This window comes from Vidua macroura, unplaced genomic scaffold (assembly GCF_024509145.1).
Source record: "Vidua macroura isolate BioBank_ID:100142 unplaced genomic scaffold, ASM2450914v1 whyUn_scaffold_188, whole genome shotgun sequence".
Taxonomy (NCBI): Eukaryota; Metazoa; Chordata; class Aves; order Passeriformes; family Viduidae; genus Vidua; species Vidua macroura.
In genome coordinates, this window is record NW_026530572.1 from 14,302 (window position 1) to 33,085 (window position 18,784).

At 51.5% G+C, this 18,784-nt stretch overlaps 1 protein-coding gene across 1 annotated transcript in view; it reads left to right on the top strand.

Annotated features, from left to right (window-relative positions):
* The window catches only part of EPHX2 (epoxide hydrolase 2), a 65,207-nt gene that overhangs the window by 4,286 nt on the left and 42,137 nt on the right, over positions 1–18,784 (top strand). The window contains 6 exon segments of the mRNA XM_053969362.1: positions 4,674–4,824; positions 8,525–8,568; positions 8,570–8,716; positions 10,741–10,863; positions 13,592–13,675; positions 15,625–15,720. Coding sequence (XP_053825337.1) covers positions 4,674–4,824; positions 8,525–8,568; positions 8,570–8,716; positions 10,741–10,863; positions 13,592–13,675; positions 15,625–15,720 — 645 coding nt within the window.

Genomic DNA, 18,784 nt, shown 5'->3' on the forward strand with positions numbered 1-18,784 from the left:
CCACCCCGGGATCCGGGATCCACTCCGTGGTCCGGGATCCACCCCGGGGTCTGGGAGGCACCCCATGATTGGAGATCCACTCGTATGGGATCTGGGGTTGGGGGATTTGGGGTTGAACCCAGGTTTCCCGGGGTCTGGGATCCACCCCGGGATCCGGGATCCACCCCGGGGTTGGGCTCATCTCCGGGATCAGGGATCCACCCTGGCATCTGGGATCCACCCCGGGGTTTGGGGATCCACCCTGGGATCTGCCCCCCCCCCCCCCCCCCGTCAGAGATCCACTCAGGGGCTTGGGAGCCACCCCGTGATTCGGGAATCCACCCACGGACCTGGGATCTACTCTGGGATCTGGGATCCACTCGGTGGTTTGGGACACTCTCCAAGATTCGGGATCCACTCCTGGGTTTGGGATCCACTCCCGGATTTGGGGTTGACCCCGGGCTTTAGGATCCACTCTGGCAGACTTATTCTTGGGATCCACTCCTCGTTTTTTTGGATCCACTCCAGGATTTAGGATGCGCCCCAAGATTTGGGATTGATCCCAGGATTCCCGGGGTTTGGGATCCACTCCTGGGTTTGGGGGTGATCTCACAGATTTGGCAATGATCCCAGGAATCCTGGGATTTGGGATCCACTCTGGGATCTGGGATCCGCCCCGGGGTTCGGGATCCAGTCTGGGATTTGGGTTTCATCCCAGGATTCCCAGGGTTTGGGATCCACTCTGGACGGTGGGATCCACTCCAGGGGGTTGGGATTGATCCCAGTATTCCTGGTATTTGGGATCCACTCTGGACGGTGGGATCCACTCCAGGGGGTTGGGATTGATCCCAGGATTCCTGGCATTTGGGATCCACTCCAGGATTTTGGATCCACACCCCGAGATTTGGGATAGATCCCAGGATTCCCAGGGTTTGGGATCAATTCTGGGATTTGGAATTGATCCCAGGACTCCTGGCATTTGGGATCCACTCCAGGATTTGAGGTTGATCCCAGGGGTTTGGGGTCGATCCCGGATTCCTGGGATTTGGGATCCACTCCAGGATTTGGGATCCACTCCAGCATTTTGGATCCGCACCACCGGGATTTGGGGTTGATCCCAGGATTCCTGGGATTTGGACCCACTCCAGGATTTGGGATCCACCCCACGAGTTGGAATGGATCCCACGATCCCCATGATTCAGGATCCACTCCTGGATTTGGCAATGATCCCAGGATTCCTGGGATTTGGGATCCACACCAGGATTTGGGATCCACACCAGGATTTGGGATCGACCCCAGGATTCCCAGGATTTGGGATCCACCCAGGATTTAGGATCCACTCTGGGAATTGGGATCGATCCCAGGATATCCCGGGGTTCGGGATCCACTCCGGTATTTGGGATCCACCCCGGGAGTTGGAATGGATCCCATGATCCCCATGATTCTGGGATCCACTCTGGGATTTGGGGTTGACCCCAGGATTCCTGGGATTTGAGATCCACTCCAGGATTTTGGATCCACACCGGGATTCAGGATCGAGCCCAGGATTCCCAGGATTTGGGATCCACCCCAGGATGTAGGATCCACTCTGGGTTTTGGGATCCACTCCAGGGGTTTGGGGTTGACCCCAGAACTCCTGGGATTTGGGATCCACTCCAGGGTTTTGGATCCACTCTGGGATTTGGGGTTGGTCCCAGGATTCCTGGGATTTGGGATCCACTCTGGGATTTGGGATCCACACCGGGATTTGGGGTTGGTCCCAGGATTCCTGGGATTTGGGATCCACCCCGGGATTTGGGGGCGATCCCAGGATTCCTGGGGTTCGGGATTCACTCCGGTATTTGGGATCCACCCCGGGAGTTGGAATGGATCCCATGATCCCCATGATTCAGGATCCACTCCTGGATTTGTCAATGATCCCAGGATTCCTGGGATTTTGGATCCACTCTGGGATTTGGGATCCACACCAGGATTCGGGATCGATCCCAGGATTCCCATGATTTGGGGATCCACCCCAGGATTTAGGATCCACTCTGGGATTTGGGATTGATCCCATGATCCCCATGATTCGGGATCCACTCCTGGATTTGGCAATGACCCCGGGATTCCTGGGATTTGGGATCCACCCCGGGATTTGGGATCCCTCCCATGATTTGGGATCCACTCCGGGATTCGGGATTGACCCCGGGATCTCCATGATTCGGGATCCACCCTGGGATTTGGGATCCACCTGGGATTTGGGATCCACCCCGGGATTTGGGGTCAACCCCAGAATTCCCCAGATTTGGGAATCTACCCTGGGATTCTTGGGGATCCGGGATCCACTCCTGGAGCTGGGACCCACCCCAGGATTTGGGATCGACCGCGGCTGTTCGGGATCCACTCCAGGATTTGGGATCCACCCCAGAGATCGGGATCGACTTTCCCAAGTGGGAATTTCCCAAAATTTTGGGGCTTTCCCCAATGTGGAATTTCCCAACATTTTGGGTTTTTTTCCAATTGGGAATTTTTCCAAAATTTTGGGACTTTTCCAAGCTGGAATTTCCTGGAATTTTGGGGATTTTTCCATTCAGGAATTTCCCAGATTTTGGGGATTTTTCCAAGTGGGAATTCCCTGGAATTTGGGGATTTCTCCAGAAATTTGGGACTTTTCCAATGAGAATTCCTAAATTTTGGGACTTTTCCATCTGGGAATTTTTCCCAAATTTTGGGATTTTCCAACCGGGAATTTCCTGGAATTTTGGGATTTTTCGAACTGGGAATTTCTGGAATTTTGGGGATTTTTCCAAGTGGGATTTTCTCCCAAATTTTGGGGATTTTTCCAAGTGGGAATTTCCTGGAATTTTGTGATTTCTCCACAGTTTTGGGATTTTTCCAACTGGGAATTTCCTGGAATTTTGGGACTTTTCCAATCGGGAATTTTCCAGATTTTGGGCTTTTCCAACCAGGAATTTCCTGGAATTTTTGGATTTTTCCCAAGTGGGAATATTTCCCCAAATTTTGGGTCTTTTCCAAGTGGGAATTTCCCACAATTTTGGGATTTTCGAACCGGGAATTTCCTGGAATTTTTGGATTTTTTGAACTGGGAATTTCCTGGAATTTTGGGGATTTTTCCAAGTGGGATTTTCTCCCAAATTTTTGGATTTTTCCTAGTGGGAATTTCCTGGAATTTTGGGGTTTCTCCAGAATTTGGGATTTTCCAATGAGAATTTCCCAAATTTTTGGGACTTTTCCCATCTGGGAATTTTTCCCAAATTTTGGGATTTTCAACCGGGAATTTCCTGGAATTTTGGGATTTTTCGAACTGGGAATTTCCTGGAATTTTGGGGATTTTTCCAAGTGGGAATTTCCTGGGAATTTTTGTGATTTCTCCAGAATTTTGGGATTTTTCCAACGGGGAATTCCTGGAATTTTTGGGGCTTTTCCAACCAGGAATTTCCCAAATTTTGAGGCTTTTCCAAGTGGGAATTTCCTGGACTTTTGGGACTTTCCCAATCTGGAATTTTCCAGATTTTGGGACTTTTCCAAGTGGGAATTTCCTGGAATTTTGGGGATTTTTCCAAGTGGGAATTTCCCGAATTTTTGGATTTTTCCAAGTGGGAATTTCCTGGAATTTTGGGATTTCTCCACAGTTTTGGGATTTTTCCAACTGGAATTTCCTGGAATTTTGGGACTTTCCCAATCGGGAATTTTCCAGATTTTGGGGCTTTTCCATCCCGGGAATTTCCCAAATTTTCGGATTTTTCCAACTGGATTTTTCCCAAATTTTGGGTCTTTTCCAAGTGGGAATTTCCCAGATTTTGGGATTTTTTGAACTGGGAATTTCCTGGAATTTTTGGATTTTTTGAACTGGGAATTTCCTGGAATTTTGGGGATTTTTCCAAGTGGGATTTTCTCCCAAATTTTTGGATTTTTCCTAGTGGGAATTTCCTGGAATTTTGTGATTTCTCCACAGTTTTGGGATTTTTCCAACTGGGAATTTCCTGGAATTTTTGGGATTTCTCCAGCTGGAATGTTCTGGAATTTTGACCCTTTTCCAAGCGGGAATTTCCCAACATTTTGGGGCTTTTCCAAGTGGAATTTCCTGAAATTTTGGGACTTTCCCAATCTGGAATTTCCAAATTTTGGGGCTTTTCCAACCGGGAATTTTCTGGAATTTTGGGATTTTCCAACCGGAAATTCCCCAGAATTTGGGAATTTCTGTAATTTTGTGAATTCCCCAGAATTTTGGGATTTCCCGCCGGGAATTCCGTGCTTTTTCCCATTTCTCCCTGTGCCCAGCTGCTGGCGGAGCTGGATTTTGGGATTTTTCCAATCAGGAATTTCCCAAATTTTGGGACTTTTCCACCTGGGAATTTTCCCGAATTTGGGATTTTCCAGCTGGGAATTTTCTGGAATTTTGGGATTTTTCCAACTGGGAATTTTTCCCCAATTTTGGGTCTTTTCCAAGTGGGAATTTCCCAGATTTTGGGGCTTTTCCACCTGGGAATTTTTCCCAAATTTTGTGTCTTTTCCAAGTGGGAATTTCCCAGATTTTGGGGCTTTTCCAACCGGGAATTTTCTGGGATTTTGGGTCTTTTCCAACCGGGGAATTCCCCAGAATTTTGGGAATTCCCCGTAATTTTGGCAATTCCCGGAATTTTGGGAATTCCCGCCCGGAATTCCGTGCTTTTCCCGTTTCTCCCCGTGCCCAGCTGCTGGCGGAGCTGGAGGAGCGCTGCCGCTCCGCGTTGGGCGCCGCCGTTCCCGAGGGATTTTCGGCGTCGCGGCCGTTCCGGGAGCTGCGGCGCGCGCGCCCGCCTGACGGGCGGATGCTGAGGGCGGCCGCCACCCTCCGGAGCCACGGTGGGAATTCCGGGAATTCCGGGAATTCTGGGAATGCTGGGGGTGGTGGGGATGGTGGGAATGGAATGTTGGGTTCAGAATGTTGGGAATGTTGGGAATGTTGGGAATGGTGGGAATGGAATGTTGGGAATGTTTGGTTTGGAACGTTGGGAATGTTGGGTTCAGAATGTTGGGAATGGTGGGAATGGTGGGAATGTTGGGTTGGGAATGTTGGGAATGTTTGGTTTGGAACGTTGGGAATGTTGGGTTGGGGAATGTTGGGTTGGGAATGTTGGAATGTTGGGATTGGAATGTTGGGCTTGGAATGTTGGGGAATGTTGGGTTTGGAATGTTGGGAATGTTGGGAATGGACGGTGAGAATGGAACGTTGGGAATGTTGGGTTGGGAATGTTGGGAATGTTGGGTTGGGAACGTTGGGAATGTTGGGAATGGAATGCTGGGATTGGAAGGGTGGAATGTTGGGAATGTTGGGATTGGAATGTTGGGAATGTTGGGTTGGGAATGTTGGGAATGTTGGGTTGGGAACGTTGGGAATGTTGGGAATGGAATGTTGGATTGGAAGGGTGGGAATGTTGGGAATGTTGGGTTGGGAATGTTGGGAATATTTGGTTTGGAACTTTGGGAATGTTGGGTTGGAATGGTGGGAATGGAATGTTGGGAATGTTGGGATTGGAATGGTGGGAATGGAATGTTGGGAATGTTGGGATTGGAGGGTTCGGAATGTTTGGAATGTTGGGAATGTTGGGTTGGAATGTTGGGAATGTTGGGTTTTGGAATGTTGGAATGGAATTTTGGGAATGTTGAGTTCATAATGTTGGGAATGGTTGGGTTTGGAATGTTGGGAATGTTGGGATTGGAAGGGTGGGAATGTTGGGTTTGGAATGTTGGAAATGTTGGGAGTGGAATTTTGGGAATGTTGGGTTTGGAATGTTGGGAATGTTGGGAATGTTGGGTTGGGAACTTTGGGAATGTTGGGTTGGAATGGTGGGAGTGGAATGTTGGTAATGTTTGGTTCGGAATGTTGCGAATGTTGGAATGGAATGTTGGGAATGTTGGGCTTGGAATGTTGGGAATGTGGGGAATGGAATTTTGGGAATGTTGAGTTAGGAATGTTGGGAATGTGGGGAATGGAATTTTGGGAATGTTGGGTTTGGAATGTTGGGAATGTGGGGAATGGAATGTTGGGAATGCAACTTTGGGAATGTTGGGTTCAGAACGTTGGAATGTTGAGATGGAGTCAATGGAATGTTGGGAATGTTGTATTTGGAATATTGGGAATGTTGGGAATGTTGGGTTTGGAAGGTTGGGAATGTTGGGTTGGTGGAATGGAAAGGTGGGAATGTTGTATTCGGAATATTGGGAATGTCGGGAATGTTGGGTTTGGTGGGAACGGTGGGCTTGGAATGTCGGGGAATGTGGGAATGGAATGTTTGGAATGTTGGGAATGTTGGGAATGGATGGTGAGAATGGGACGTTGGGAATGTTGGGTTTGGAAGGTTGGGGAATGCTGGGAATGTTGGAATGTTGGCAGAATGTTGGGAATGGAATGTTGGGAACGTTGGGAATCATGGGTTTGGAATGTTGGGAATGTTTGGTTTGGAATGTTGGGAATGTTGGGAATGGAATGTTGGGAATGTGGGTTGGGAATGTTTGGAATGGTGGATTCGGAATGCTGGGAATGGTGGGAATGGAACGTTGGGAATGTGGGTTGGGAATGTTGGGAATGTTGGGTTTGGAATGTTGGGAATAGAACGGTGGAATGTTGGGTCTGGAATGTTGGGAACGTTGGGAATCTTGGGTTTGGAATGTTGGGAATGTTGGGAATGTTTGGTTTGGAATGTTGGGAAGGTTGGGAATGTTGGGTTTGGAATGTTGGGAATGTTGGGAATGTTGGGAATGGAATGTTGGGAATGTTGGGAATGGAACGTGGGTTTGGAACATTGGGAATGTTGAGATGGAGGGAACGGAATGTTTGAATGGAACGTTGGGAATGTTGGGTTCGGAATGTGGGGAATGTGGGGAATGGAACTTTGGGAATGTTGGGTTTGGAATGTTGGGAATGTTGGGAATGGAATGTTGGGAATGTTGGGAATCATGGGTTTGGAATGTTGGGAATGTTTGGTTTGGAATGTTGGGAATGTTGGGAATGGAATGTTGGGAATGTTGGGAATGGAACGCGGGTTTGGAACATTGGGAATGTTGAGATGGAGGGAATGGAATGTTTGAATGGAACGTTGGGAATGTTGGGTTCGGAATGTGGGGAATGTGGGGAATGGAACTTTGGGAATGTTGGGTTTGGAATGTTGGGAATGTTGGGATTGGTGGGTTTGGAATGATGGGAACGGTGGGAATGTGGGAATGGAACTTTTGGGATGGAATGTTGGGAACGTCGGGAATGTCGGGACGGTGCCAAGGGCCCGTTGGGAATGCCGGGATGGGGCACGGGAGCGGCCACGGGGACGGGTGGGGCCACCACGGGGTCCTGGCCGATCCCACCAGGAGATCCTGGCCGATCCCACCAGGAGATCCCAGTGGATCCCACCAGGAGATCCTGGCCAATCCCACCATGAGATCCTGGCCAATCCCACCATGAGATCTTGGCCAATCCCACCAGGAGATCCTGGGCAATCCCATGAGGAGATCCTGGCTATTCCCACCACGAGATCCTGGCCGATCCCACCTGGAGATCCTGGTGGATCCCACCAGGAGATCCTGGCCATTCCCATCATGAGATCCCGGTGGATCCCACCATGAGATCCTGGCCATTCCCACCATGAGATCCTGGCCATTCCCACCATGAGATCCTGGCCATTCCCACCTGGAGATCCTGGCCAATCCCATGAGGACATCCTGGCCATTCCCACCACGAGGTCCCAGTGAATCCCACCACGAGATCCTGGCCATTCCTACCATGAGATCCTGGTGGATCCCACCATGAGATCCTGGCCAATCCCACCAGGAGATCCCGGTGGATCCCACCAGGAGATCCTGGCCAATCCCACCACGAGATCCTGGTGGATCCCACCATGAGATCCTGGCCATTCCCACCTGGAGATCCTGGCCATTCCCACCAGGAGATCCTGGCCATTCCCATCATGAGATCCCGGTGGATCCCACCATGAGATCCTGGCCATTCCCACCATGAGATCCTGGCCATTCCCACCTGGAGATCCTGGCCAATCCCATGAGGACATCCTGGCCATTCCCACCACGAGGTCCCGGTGAATCCCACCACGAGATCCTGGCCATTCCTACCATGAGATCCTGGTGGATCCCACCATGAGATCCTGGCCAATCCCATGAGGAGATCCTGGCCAATCCCACCAGGAGATCCCGGTGGATCCCACCATGAGATCCTGGCCAATCCCACCATGACATCCTGGTGGATCCCACCATGAGATCCTGGCCATTCCCACCACGAGATCCCGGTGGATCCCACCACAAGATCCTGGCCAATCCCATGAGGAGATCCTGGCCATTCCCACCATAAAATCCAGGTCGATCCCAGGAAGAGATCCCAGCCATTCCCACCACGAGATCCTGCCCATTCCCATGAGGAGATCCTGGCCATTCCCACCAGGAGATCCCGGTGGATCCCACCAGGAGATCCTGGCCATTCCCACCGTGAGATCCTGGCCATTCCCACCAAGGAGATCCCGGTGGATCCCGGCAGTAGATCCCGGTGAATTGCTCTCCCCAGGGTTCCTCACCGGGGTCCTCACCAACGCGTGGCTGGACGACACCCCCGGGGCGGTCGGCGACGGCCGCGCTCCAGGAGCAGCTCCGGCGCCGCTTCCACCTGGTGCTGGAATCCTGCCGGATCGGCATGGCCAAACCCGATCCCGGGATCTACTCCTACGCCCTGGAGGCGCTGCGGGCCGAGCCCCACGAGGTGCCACCAGCATCCCCAAAATCCGGGATTTTCCATCCCATAATGCCTGGATTTTCCCGGGAATTGGAACCCTTGGGAGATGCCACCAAATCCCAAAAATCCGGGATTTTCCATCCCATAATTCCTGGATTTTCCCGGGAATTGGAACCCTTGGGAGATGCCACCACCATCCCCAAATTCTGGGATTTTCCATCCCATAATTCCAGGATTTTCCCGGGAATTTGAAGCCTTGGGAGATGCCACCAAATCCCAAAAATCTGGGATTTTCCATCCCATAATTCCAGGATATTCCCGGGAATTGGAACCCTTGGGAGATGCCACCACCAAATCCCAAAATCTGGGATTTTCCATCCCCCAAATCCCGGGAAATTCCAGGAATTTGAAGCCTTGGGAGATGCCACCACCATCCCAAAAATCTGGGATTTTCCATCCCATAATTCCAGGATATTCCTGGGAATTTGAACCCTTGGGAGATGCCACCACCAAATCCCAAATTCCGGGATTTTCCATCCCATAATTCCTGGATTTTCCCAGGAATTGGAACCCTTGGGAGATGCCACCAGCATCCCAAAAATCCGGGATTTTCCATCCCATAATTCCTGGATTTTCCTGGGAATTTGAAGCCTTGGGAGATGCCACCACCATCCCCAAATTCTGGGATTTTCCATCCCATAATTCCTGGATTTTCCCGGGAATTGGAACTCTTGGGAGATGCCACCACCATCCCCAAAATCTGGGATTTTCCATCCCCCAAATCCCGGGAAATTCCCCGGAATTTGAACCCTTGGGAGATGCCACCACCAAATCCCAAAATCTGGGATTTTCCATCCTTTAAATCCTTGGAAATTCCCGGGAATTTGAACCCTTGGGAGATGCCACCAAATCCCAGAATCTGGGATTTTCCATCCATAATTCCTGGATTTTCCCGGGAATTGGAACCCTTGGGAGATGCCACCAAATCCCAAAATCCGGGATTTTCCATCCCATAATTCCAGGATATTCCCGGGAATTTGAACCCTTGGGAGATGCCACCACCAAATCCCAAAATCTGGGATTTTCCATCCCATAATTCCTGGATTTTCCCGGGAATTTGAACCCTTGGGAGATGCCACCACCAAATCCCAAAATCTGGGATTTTCCATCCCATAATTCCTGGATTTTCCCGGGAATTTGAACCCTTGGGAGATGCCACCACCAAATCCCAAAATCTGGGATTTTCCATCCATAATTCCTTGGAAATTCCCGGGAATTGGAACCCTTGGGAGATGCCACCACCAAATCCCAAAATCTGGGATTTTCCATCCCATAATTCCAGAATTTTCCCACGAATTTGAACCCTTGGGAGATGCCACCAGCATCCCAAAAATCCGGGATTTTCCATCCCCCAAATCCCGGGAAATTCCTGGAATTTGAAGCCTTGGGAGATGCCACCACCAAATCCCAAAATCTGGATTTTCCATCCCATAATTCCAGGATTTTCCCGGGAATTTGAAGCCTTGGGAGATGCCACCAAATCCCAAAATCTGGGATTTTCCATCCCATAATTCCTGAATTTTCCCGGGAATTTGAAGCCTTGGGAGATGCCACCACCAAATCCCAAAATCTGGGATTTTCCATCCCCCAAATCCTTGGAAATTCCCGGGAATTGGAACCCTTGGGAGATGCCACCAGCATCCCAAAATCTGGGATTTTCCATCCCATAATTCCTGGGAAATTCCCGGGAATTTGAAGCCTTGGGAGATGCCACCAAATCCCAAAATCTGGGATTTTCCATCCCATAATTCCTGGATATTCCCGGGAATTTGAAGCCTTGGGAGATGCCACCACCAAATCCCAAATTCCAGGATTTTCCATCCCATAATTCCAGGATTTTCCCGGGAATTTGAACCCTTGGGAGATGCCACCACCAAATCCCAAAATCTGGGATTTTCCATCCCATAATCCCTGGATTTTCCCGGGAATTTGAACCCTTGGGAGATGCCACCAGCATCCCAAATTCCGGGATTTTCCCGTTTTTTTCCCAGGTGATTTTCCTGGATTCCCTGGAGCAGAACCTGGGCCCGGCGCGGGCGCTGGGCGTGGCCACGATCCTGGTGCGCGACGTGGGATCCGCCCTCAGGGATCTGCAGGAGATCGCCGGGATCCAGGCAAGGGGGGGGGGAAATCCCCGCCACGGGAATTCTGGGAGATCCCGGCGGGATCGACTGGGATCTGGGAATGGCTGGGATCTGCTGGGAATCCAGCCGGGATATCCTGGGATCTGGGAATGGCCTGGAGCCTCTGGGAATCCAGATGGGATCTCCTGGGATCTGGAAAGGGTTGGGATCTGCTGGGAATCCAGCCGGGATCTCCTGGGATCTGGGAATGGCCAGGAGCCTCTGGGAATCCTGGTGGGATGGACTGGGATTTGGGAATCCAGCCAGGATCCTCTGGGATCTGGGAATGGCTGGGATCTCCTGGGATCTGGAATGGGTTGGGATCTCCTGGGAATCCAACTGGGATCTTCTGGGAACAACTGGGATCTCCTGGGATCTGGGAATGGCCGGGAGCCTCTGGGAATCCAGCCGGGATCTCCTGGGATCTGGGAATGGCTGGGATCTGCTGGGAATCCAGGCTGGTATCTCCTGGGATCTGGGAATGGCCGGGAGCCTCTGGGAATCCAGCCGGGATCTCCTGGGATCTGGAAAGGGTTGGAATCTGCTGGGATTCCAGGCTGGGATCTCCTGGGATCTGGGAATGGCCGGGAGCCTCTGGGAATCCAGCCGGGATCTTCTGCGATCTGGGATTGGTTGGGATCCTCTGGGAATCCTGGTGGGATCGACTGGGATTTGGGAATCCAGCCGGGATCCTCTGGGATCTGGGAATGGCTGGGATCTCCTGGGATCTGGAACGGGTTGGGATCTCCTGGGAATCCAACTGGGATCTTCTGGGAACAACTGGGATCTCCTGGGATCTGGGGATGGGCTGGGGTCTTGTGGGAATCCAGGCTGGGATCTCCTGGGATCTTGGGAATGGTTGGGATCCTCTGGGAATCCAGGCTGGGATCTGGGAATGGGTGGGAATCCAGGCTGGGATCTCCTGGGATCTTGGAAATGGTTGGGATCTCCTGGGAATGGGTGAGAATCCATCCTGGGATCTCCTGGGATCTGGAGAATGGCTGGGATCATCTGGGCTTCCAGGCTGGGATCTCCTGGGATCTGGAACGGGTTGGGATCTCCTGGGAATCCAACTGGGATCTTCTGGGAACAGCTGGGATCTCCTGGGATCTGGAAAGGGTTGGGATCCGCTGGGATTCCAGGCTGGGATCTCCTGGGATCTGGGAAAGGGTTGGGATCTGCTGGGGACCCAGCCGGGATCTCCTGGGATCTGGGAACGGCCGGGATCCTCTGGGAATCCAGCCGGGATCCTCTGGGAACGGCTGGGATCTCCTTGGATCTGGAAATTGTTGGGATCCACTGTGATTCCAGGCCGGGATCTCCTGGGGTCTGGGGAGGGTTGGGATCTCCTGGGAGTGGGTGGGATTCCAGGTTGGGATCTGGGGGTGGCTGGGGATCCGGGCTGGGATCTACTCTGGCTGGGTGGGGATCCAGGCTGGGATCCCCTGGGATCTTGGGCATGGCTGGGATTTCAGGACAGGATCTAGGAATGGATGGGATCTTCTGGGAATCCAGGCTGGGATCTTCTGGGATCTGGGAATGAGTTGGGATCTTTTGGGAATCCGGGCTGGGATCTTCTGGGAATTGCTGGGATTCCAGGCCGGGATCTGCTGGGAATCCAGGCTGGGATCTCCTGGGATCTGGGAAGGGTTGGGATCTTCTGGGGGGGGGGGGGATCTGGGAATGGCTGGGATCTTCCTGCAATGGGTGGGATTCCAGGGTGGGATCCTCTGGGATCTGGGCATGGCTGGGATCTTCTGGGAATCCGGGCTGGGATCCAATGGGAATGGGCGGGAATCCAGGATGGGATCTACTGGGATCTGGGGATGGGCTGGGGTCTTGTGGGAGTCCAGGCTGGGATCTCCTGGGATCTTGGGAATGGTTGGGATCTCTTGGGAATCCAGGCTGGGATCTCCTGGGATCTGGGGAGGGTTGGGATCCTCTGGGAATCCAGGATGGGATCTCCTGGGATCTTGGAAATGGTTGGGATCTCCTGGGAATGGGTGAGAATCCATCCTGGGATCTCCTGGATCTGGAGAATGGCCGGGATCCTCTGGGAATCCAGGCTGGGATCTCATGGGATCTGGGAATGACTGGGATCCTCTGGGAATCCAGGCTGGGATCTCCTGGGATCTGGGGATGGCTGGGATCATCTGGGAATCCTGGCGGGACCTCCTGGGATCTGGAAAGGGTTGGGATCTGCTGGAGACACAGCCGGGATCTCCTGGGATCTGGGAATGGCCGGGATCCTCTGGGAATCCATCCTGGGATCTCCTGGGACCTGGGAATGGCTGGGATCATCTGGGAATCCAGGCTGGGATCTCCTGGGATCTGGGGATGGCTGGGGTCACCTGGGAATCCTGGCGGGATCTCCTGGGATCTGGAAAGGGTTGGGATCTGCTGGAGACACAGCCGGGATCTCCTGGGACCTGGGAATGGCCGGGATCCTCTGGGAATCCATCCTGGGATCTCTGGGACCTGGGAATGGCCGGGATCCTCTGAGAGCGGGCGGGTGGGATCCCAGCTGGGATCCACTGGGATCTCCGGGGGATCCGGGCCGGGATCCGGCCGCGGAGCTGCGGCTGCAGCCCCGATGCCGCCGGGGCGGGAATTCCGCGCTCCCGGGCTGCAGCGCGGGGGATCGGGTGGGGGGGATCGGGTGGGTGGGATCGGGTGGATCCCCGGGGCTGATCCCTCCCTCTGTCCCCCCCCCGCGCAGCTGCTGGGCCGGCAGGAGGAGGAGGAGGCGGCGCCGGCCGAGGTCGCGCCCGACGACGTCGCCCACGGACACGTCACCATCCGCGTACGGACGGGATCCAGCGCTGGGATCCGGGGATGGGATCCGGGGATGGGATCTAGGGCTGGGATCCAGGGCTGGGATCCAGGGATGGGATCCAGGGATGGGATCTAGGGCTGGGATCGGCTGGGATCCAGGGCTGGGATCCGGGGATGGGATCCGGGGCCGGGATCCGGAGCTGGGATCCAGGGCTGGGATCCAGGGCTGGGAATTGCGTGGGATCTTCTGGGAATCCGGGCCAGGATCCGCCGGGGATCTGCGACGGGATCCAGGGCTGGGATCGGCTGGGAGGGGCTGGGAATTGCATGGGATCTTCTGGGAATCTGGGCTGGGATCCACGACGGGATCCAGTGGGAACCCGGGCTGGGAATCCGGGTGGGATCTTCTGGGAATCCAGGCTGGGAGCGTTTGGAGATCCCGGCTGGGATCAGCTGGGAGTGGCTGGGAATCCGGGCGGGGATCTTCTGGGAATCCGGGTCGGGATCGATTGAGAACCTGCCCTGGGATCGCCTGGGAATGGCTGGGAATCCGGGCTGGGATCTGCTGGGAATCCAGGCTGGCATGTTCAGGGAATCCGGGCCGGGATCAGGTGGGAATCCAGGCTGGGATCAGCTGGAGATCCGGGCTGGGATCGACTGCGAGTAGCCGGGAATCTGGGTGGGATCTCCTGGGAATCCGGGCCGGGATCTTCTGGGAATCCGGGCTGGGAGCCGCCGGGGATCCGCGACGGGATCCAGGGCTGGGATCGGCTGGGAGGGGCTGGGATCGACTAGAAGTAACTGGGAATCCGGGTGGGATCTTCTGGGAATCCGGGCTGGGATCAGCTGGAGATCTGGAATTCCAGGTTCCGGAATTCCAGGTTCCGGAATTCTGGGCCGGGAAGAGCTCCGGAATTCCAGGTTCCGGATTTCCAGATTCCAGAATTCCAGGCTGGGAAAAACCTCCAGAATTCCAGATTCCAGAATTCCAGGTTCTGGAATTCCAGGCCGGGAAAAGCTTCGGAATTCCAGGTTCCAGAATTCCACACCGGGAAAGCTGCGGAATTCCAGGTTCTGGAATTCCAGACCGGGAAAATTCCGGAATTCCAGATTCCGGAATTCCAGGATGGGAAAACCTCCGGAATTCCAGATTCCGGAATTCCAGACCGGGAAAATTCCGGAATTCCAGGTTCCGGAATTCCAGGCTGGGAAAAACCTCTAGAATTCCAGATTCCGGAATTCCAGACTCTGGAATTCCAGGCTGGGAAAGCTCCGGAATTCCAGATTCCGGAATTCCAGGTTCTGGAATTCCAGGATGGGAAAAGGTCCGGAATTCCAGATTCCAGAATTCCAGACCAGGAAAGCTCCGGAATTCCAGATTCCAGAATTCCAGGGTCCGGAATTCCAGGATGGGGAAAAACCTCCAGAATTCCAGATTCTGGAATTCCAGGTTCCAGAATTCCAGGCGGGGAAAAGCTGCGGAATTCCAGGTTCTGGAATTCCAGACCGGGAAAATTCCGGAATTCCAGATTCCAGAATTCCAGGCTGGGAAAAGCTCTGGAATTCCAGGTTCTGGAATTCCAGGCTGGGAAAAACCTCTAGAATTCCAGATTCCGGAATTTCAGGATGGGAAAACCTCCGGAATTCCAGGTTCCGGAATTCCAGGTTCCGGAATTCCAGGCCGGGAAAGCTCCGGAATTCCAGAATTCCAGACTCCGGAATTCCAGGTTCTGGAATTCCAGGCTGGGAAAGCTCCGGAATTCCAGGTTCCGGAATTCCAGATTCCGGAATTCCAGGTTCTGGAATTCCAGACCAGGAAAGCTCCAGAATTCCAGATTCCGGAATTTCAGGTTCCGGAATTTCAGGTTCCGGAATTCCAGGTTCTGGAATTCCAGGCCGGGGAAGCTCCGGAATTGCGGGCCCCTGCGGGATCCCCGCCCGTTCCCGTTTTTCCCGGCTCATTCCGGTGTTTTCCAGCCGGGCGTGCGGCTGCACTTTGCCGAGCTGGGCCGGGGCCCGGCGCTCTGCCTGTGCCACGGATTCCCGGAATCCTGGCTCGCCTGGCGCTTCCAGGTGAGGCCGCAGTTCCCAAAAAAACGCCCCCCCAAAGTTCCCCAAAATTCCCAAATTCCCAAATTCCTAAATTCCCTAAATCCCAAAGTCCCAAATTCCCAAAATCCCCAAAATCCCTAAATCCAAAAGCCCCAAATTCCCAAAATCCCCAAAATCCCTAAATCCCAAAGTCCCAAATTCCCAAACCCTGAAATCCCCAAAATCCCGAAATTCCCAAAAGTCCCTAATCCCTGAAATCCCCAAATTGCCAAACCCCAGAATTCCCAAAATCCCCAAAATCCCAAAATTCCCAAATCCCAAAATTCCCAAATTCTGAAAATCCCCAAAATCCCTAATTCCCAAAGTCCCAAATTCCCAAATCCTGAAATCCCCAAAATTCCGGAATTCCCAAATCCCAAAATCCCCGAAATTCCCAAAATGCCAAACCCCAGAATTCCCAAAATTTCCAAAATCCCAAAATTCCCAAATCCCAAAATCCCCAAATCCCCAAAATTCCCAAACCACCAAATCCAAAAATTCCCCAAATTCCAATTTCCCCAAAATTCTCAAATCCCCAAAATTCCCAAAATCCCCAGAATTCCCAAAATCTGAAAATTTCCAAAATCCCCAAATCCCCAAATTGCCAAACCTCAGAATTCCCAAAATCCCTAAAATCCCAAAATTCCCAAATCCCAAAATCCCCAAATTACCGAAATTTCCAAAATCCTCAAATCCCCAAAATCTCCAAAATTCCCAAACCACCAAATCCAAAAATTCCCCAAATTCACCAAAGTCCCAAAATCCCAAAGGCCCCCAAATCCCCAAAATCCCCAAAATCCCCAAAATCCCCAAATTCCCAAATCCTCAAAATCCACAAAATATCCAAATCCCCAAATCCCCAAAAATTCCCAAATCCCAAATTCCAAAATCTCCAAAATCCCTAAATCCCAAATTCCCAAATCCTGAAATCCCCAAAACCCCTAAATCCAAAAGCCCCAAATTCCCCAAAATTCTGAAATTCCCAAATCGCAAAATCCCCAAATCCCCAAAATCTCGAAATCCCAAAATTCCCAAATCCCAAAATTCCCAAAATCCCCGAAATCCCCAAATTGCCAAACCCCAGAATTCCCAAAATCCCCAAAATTCCCAAATCCCAAAATCCCCAAATTACCAAAATTTCCAAAATCCCCAAATCCCCAAAATCCCCAAATCCCCAAAATTCACAAAATTTCCAAACCACCAAATCCAAAAATTCCCCAAATTCCCCAAATTCCCCGAAGTCCCAAAATCCCAAAGTCCCCAAAATCCCCAAATCCCCAAAATCAGAAAATTTCCAAAATCCCCAAATTCCCAAATCCTCAAAATCCACAAAATTCCCAAATCTCCAAAAATTCCCAAATCCCAAATCCCAAAATCCCTAAATCCCGAAGTCCCAAATTCCCAAATCCTGAAATGCCCAAAATTCCGAGATTCCCAAAGCCCAAAGTCCCCAAAATTCCCAAAATCCCTGAAATTCCCAAAATTCCCAAATCCCCAAAATTCCCAAATTGCCAAACCCCAGAATTCCCAAAATCCACAAAATCCCAAAATTCCCAAATCCCCGAAATTCCCAAATTGCCAAACCTCAGAATTCCCAAAATCCAAAAATTCCCCCAATCCCCCAAAGTCCCAAAATCCCAAAGTCCCCAAAATTCCCAAATCCTCAAAATCCAAAAATTTCCAAAATCCCCAAATCCCCAAATCCTCAAAGTCCACAAAATTCCCAAATCCCCGAAATCCCCAAATTGCCAAACCCCAGAATACCCCAAATCCCCAAAATCCCAAAATTCCCAAATCCCAAAATCCCCAAAATTCCCAAACCACCAAATCCGAAAATTCCCCAAATCCCAAAGTTCCAAAATTCCCAAAATTCTCAAATCCCCAAAATTCCAAAAATTCCCAAAATGACCAAAATCCCCAAAATCTGAAAATTTCCAAAATCCCCAAATCCCCAAAATCCTCAAATTCCCAAAAATCCACAAAATCCCAAATCCTCAAAATCCACAAAATTTCCAAATCCCCAAATTGCCAAACCCCAGAACTCCAAATATCCCCAAAATCCCAAAGTCCCAAATTCCCAAATCCCCAAAATCCCCAAAATTCCGAAATATCCGAAGCCCAAGTCCCCGAAATTCCCAAAATCCCCGAAATTCCCAAAATCCCCAAAATTCCCAAATACCCAAATCCTCAAAATCCCCAAAAATCTCAAAAATCCCAAATCCCAAGTTCCCAAATCCCCAAAAATCCCCGAATCCCCAAATTTCCAAAACTCCCAAATCCCAAAGTCCCAAAATTCCCAAATCCCCAAACTCCAAATTTCCGAAAATCCCCAAAATCCTCAAAATTCCCCAAATCCCAAAATCCCAAATTTCCAAATCCCAAAATTCCTAAAACCCCAAAATTCCCCAATCCCAAAAATCCAGAAAATCCCAAATTCTCAAATCCCAAATCCCCAAAACCCCCAAATCCCAAAATCCCAAAAATTCCAAAATTCCAAATTCCCCCCAAATCCCAGAATCCCAACGTCCCCAAAATGCCCCAAAATCCCCAAATCCCCAAAATCCAGAAATCCCCAAAAATCCCCAAAATCCCCAAAATCATAAAATTCTCGAAATCCCAAATTCCCAAGTTCCCAAAATCCTCAAAATCCCCAAATCCCAAGATCCCAAAATCCCCTTTCCCATCCCAGAATTCCCAAAATCCAAAAATGTCGATCCCAAAATCCCGGAATTCCGGGAACTCCCGATCCCATCCCCAAATCCTGACCCCAAAATTCCAGAATTTTGGGAATTCCCAATCCCATCCCCGAAATCCCGATCTTATCCCAGAATTCCCCAAATCCAAGAAATCCCGATCCTATCCCAAATCCCGGGAATTCCCGATCCCATCCCCTAAATCCCATCCCGGAATTCTGGGAATTCCCGATCCCATCCCAAATCCCATCCCAATATTCCGTGAATTCCCGTTACCGTTCCTGTTCCCATCCCAGAATTCCGGGAACTCCCGATCCCATCCCAAAATCCCATCCCCAAAATCCCGGGAATTC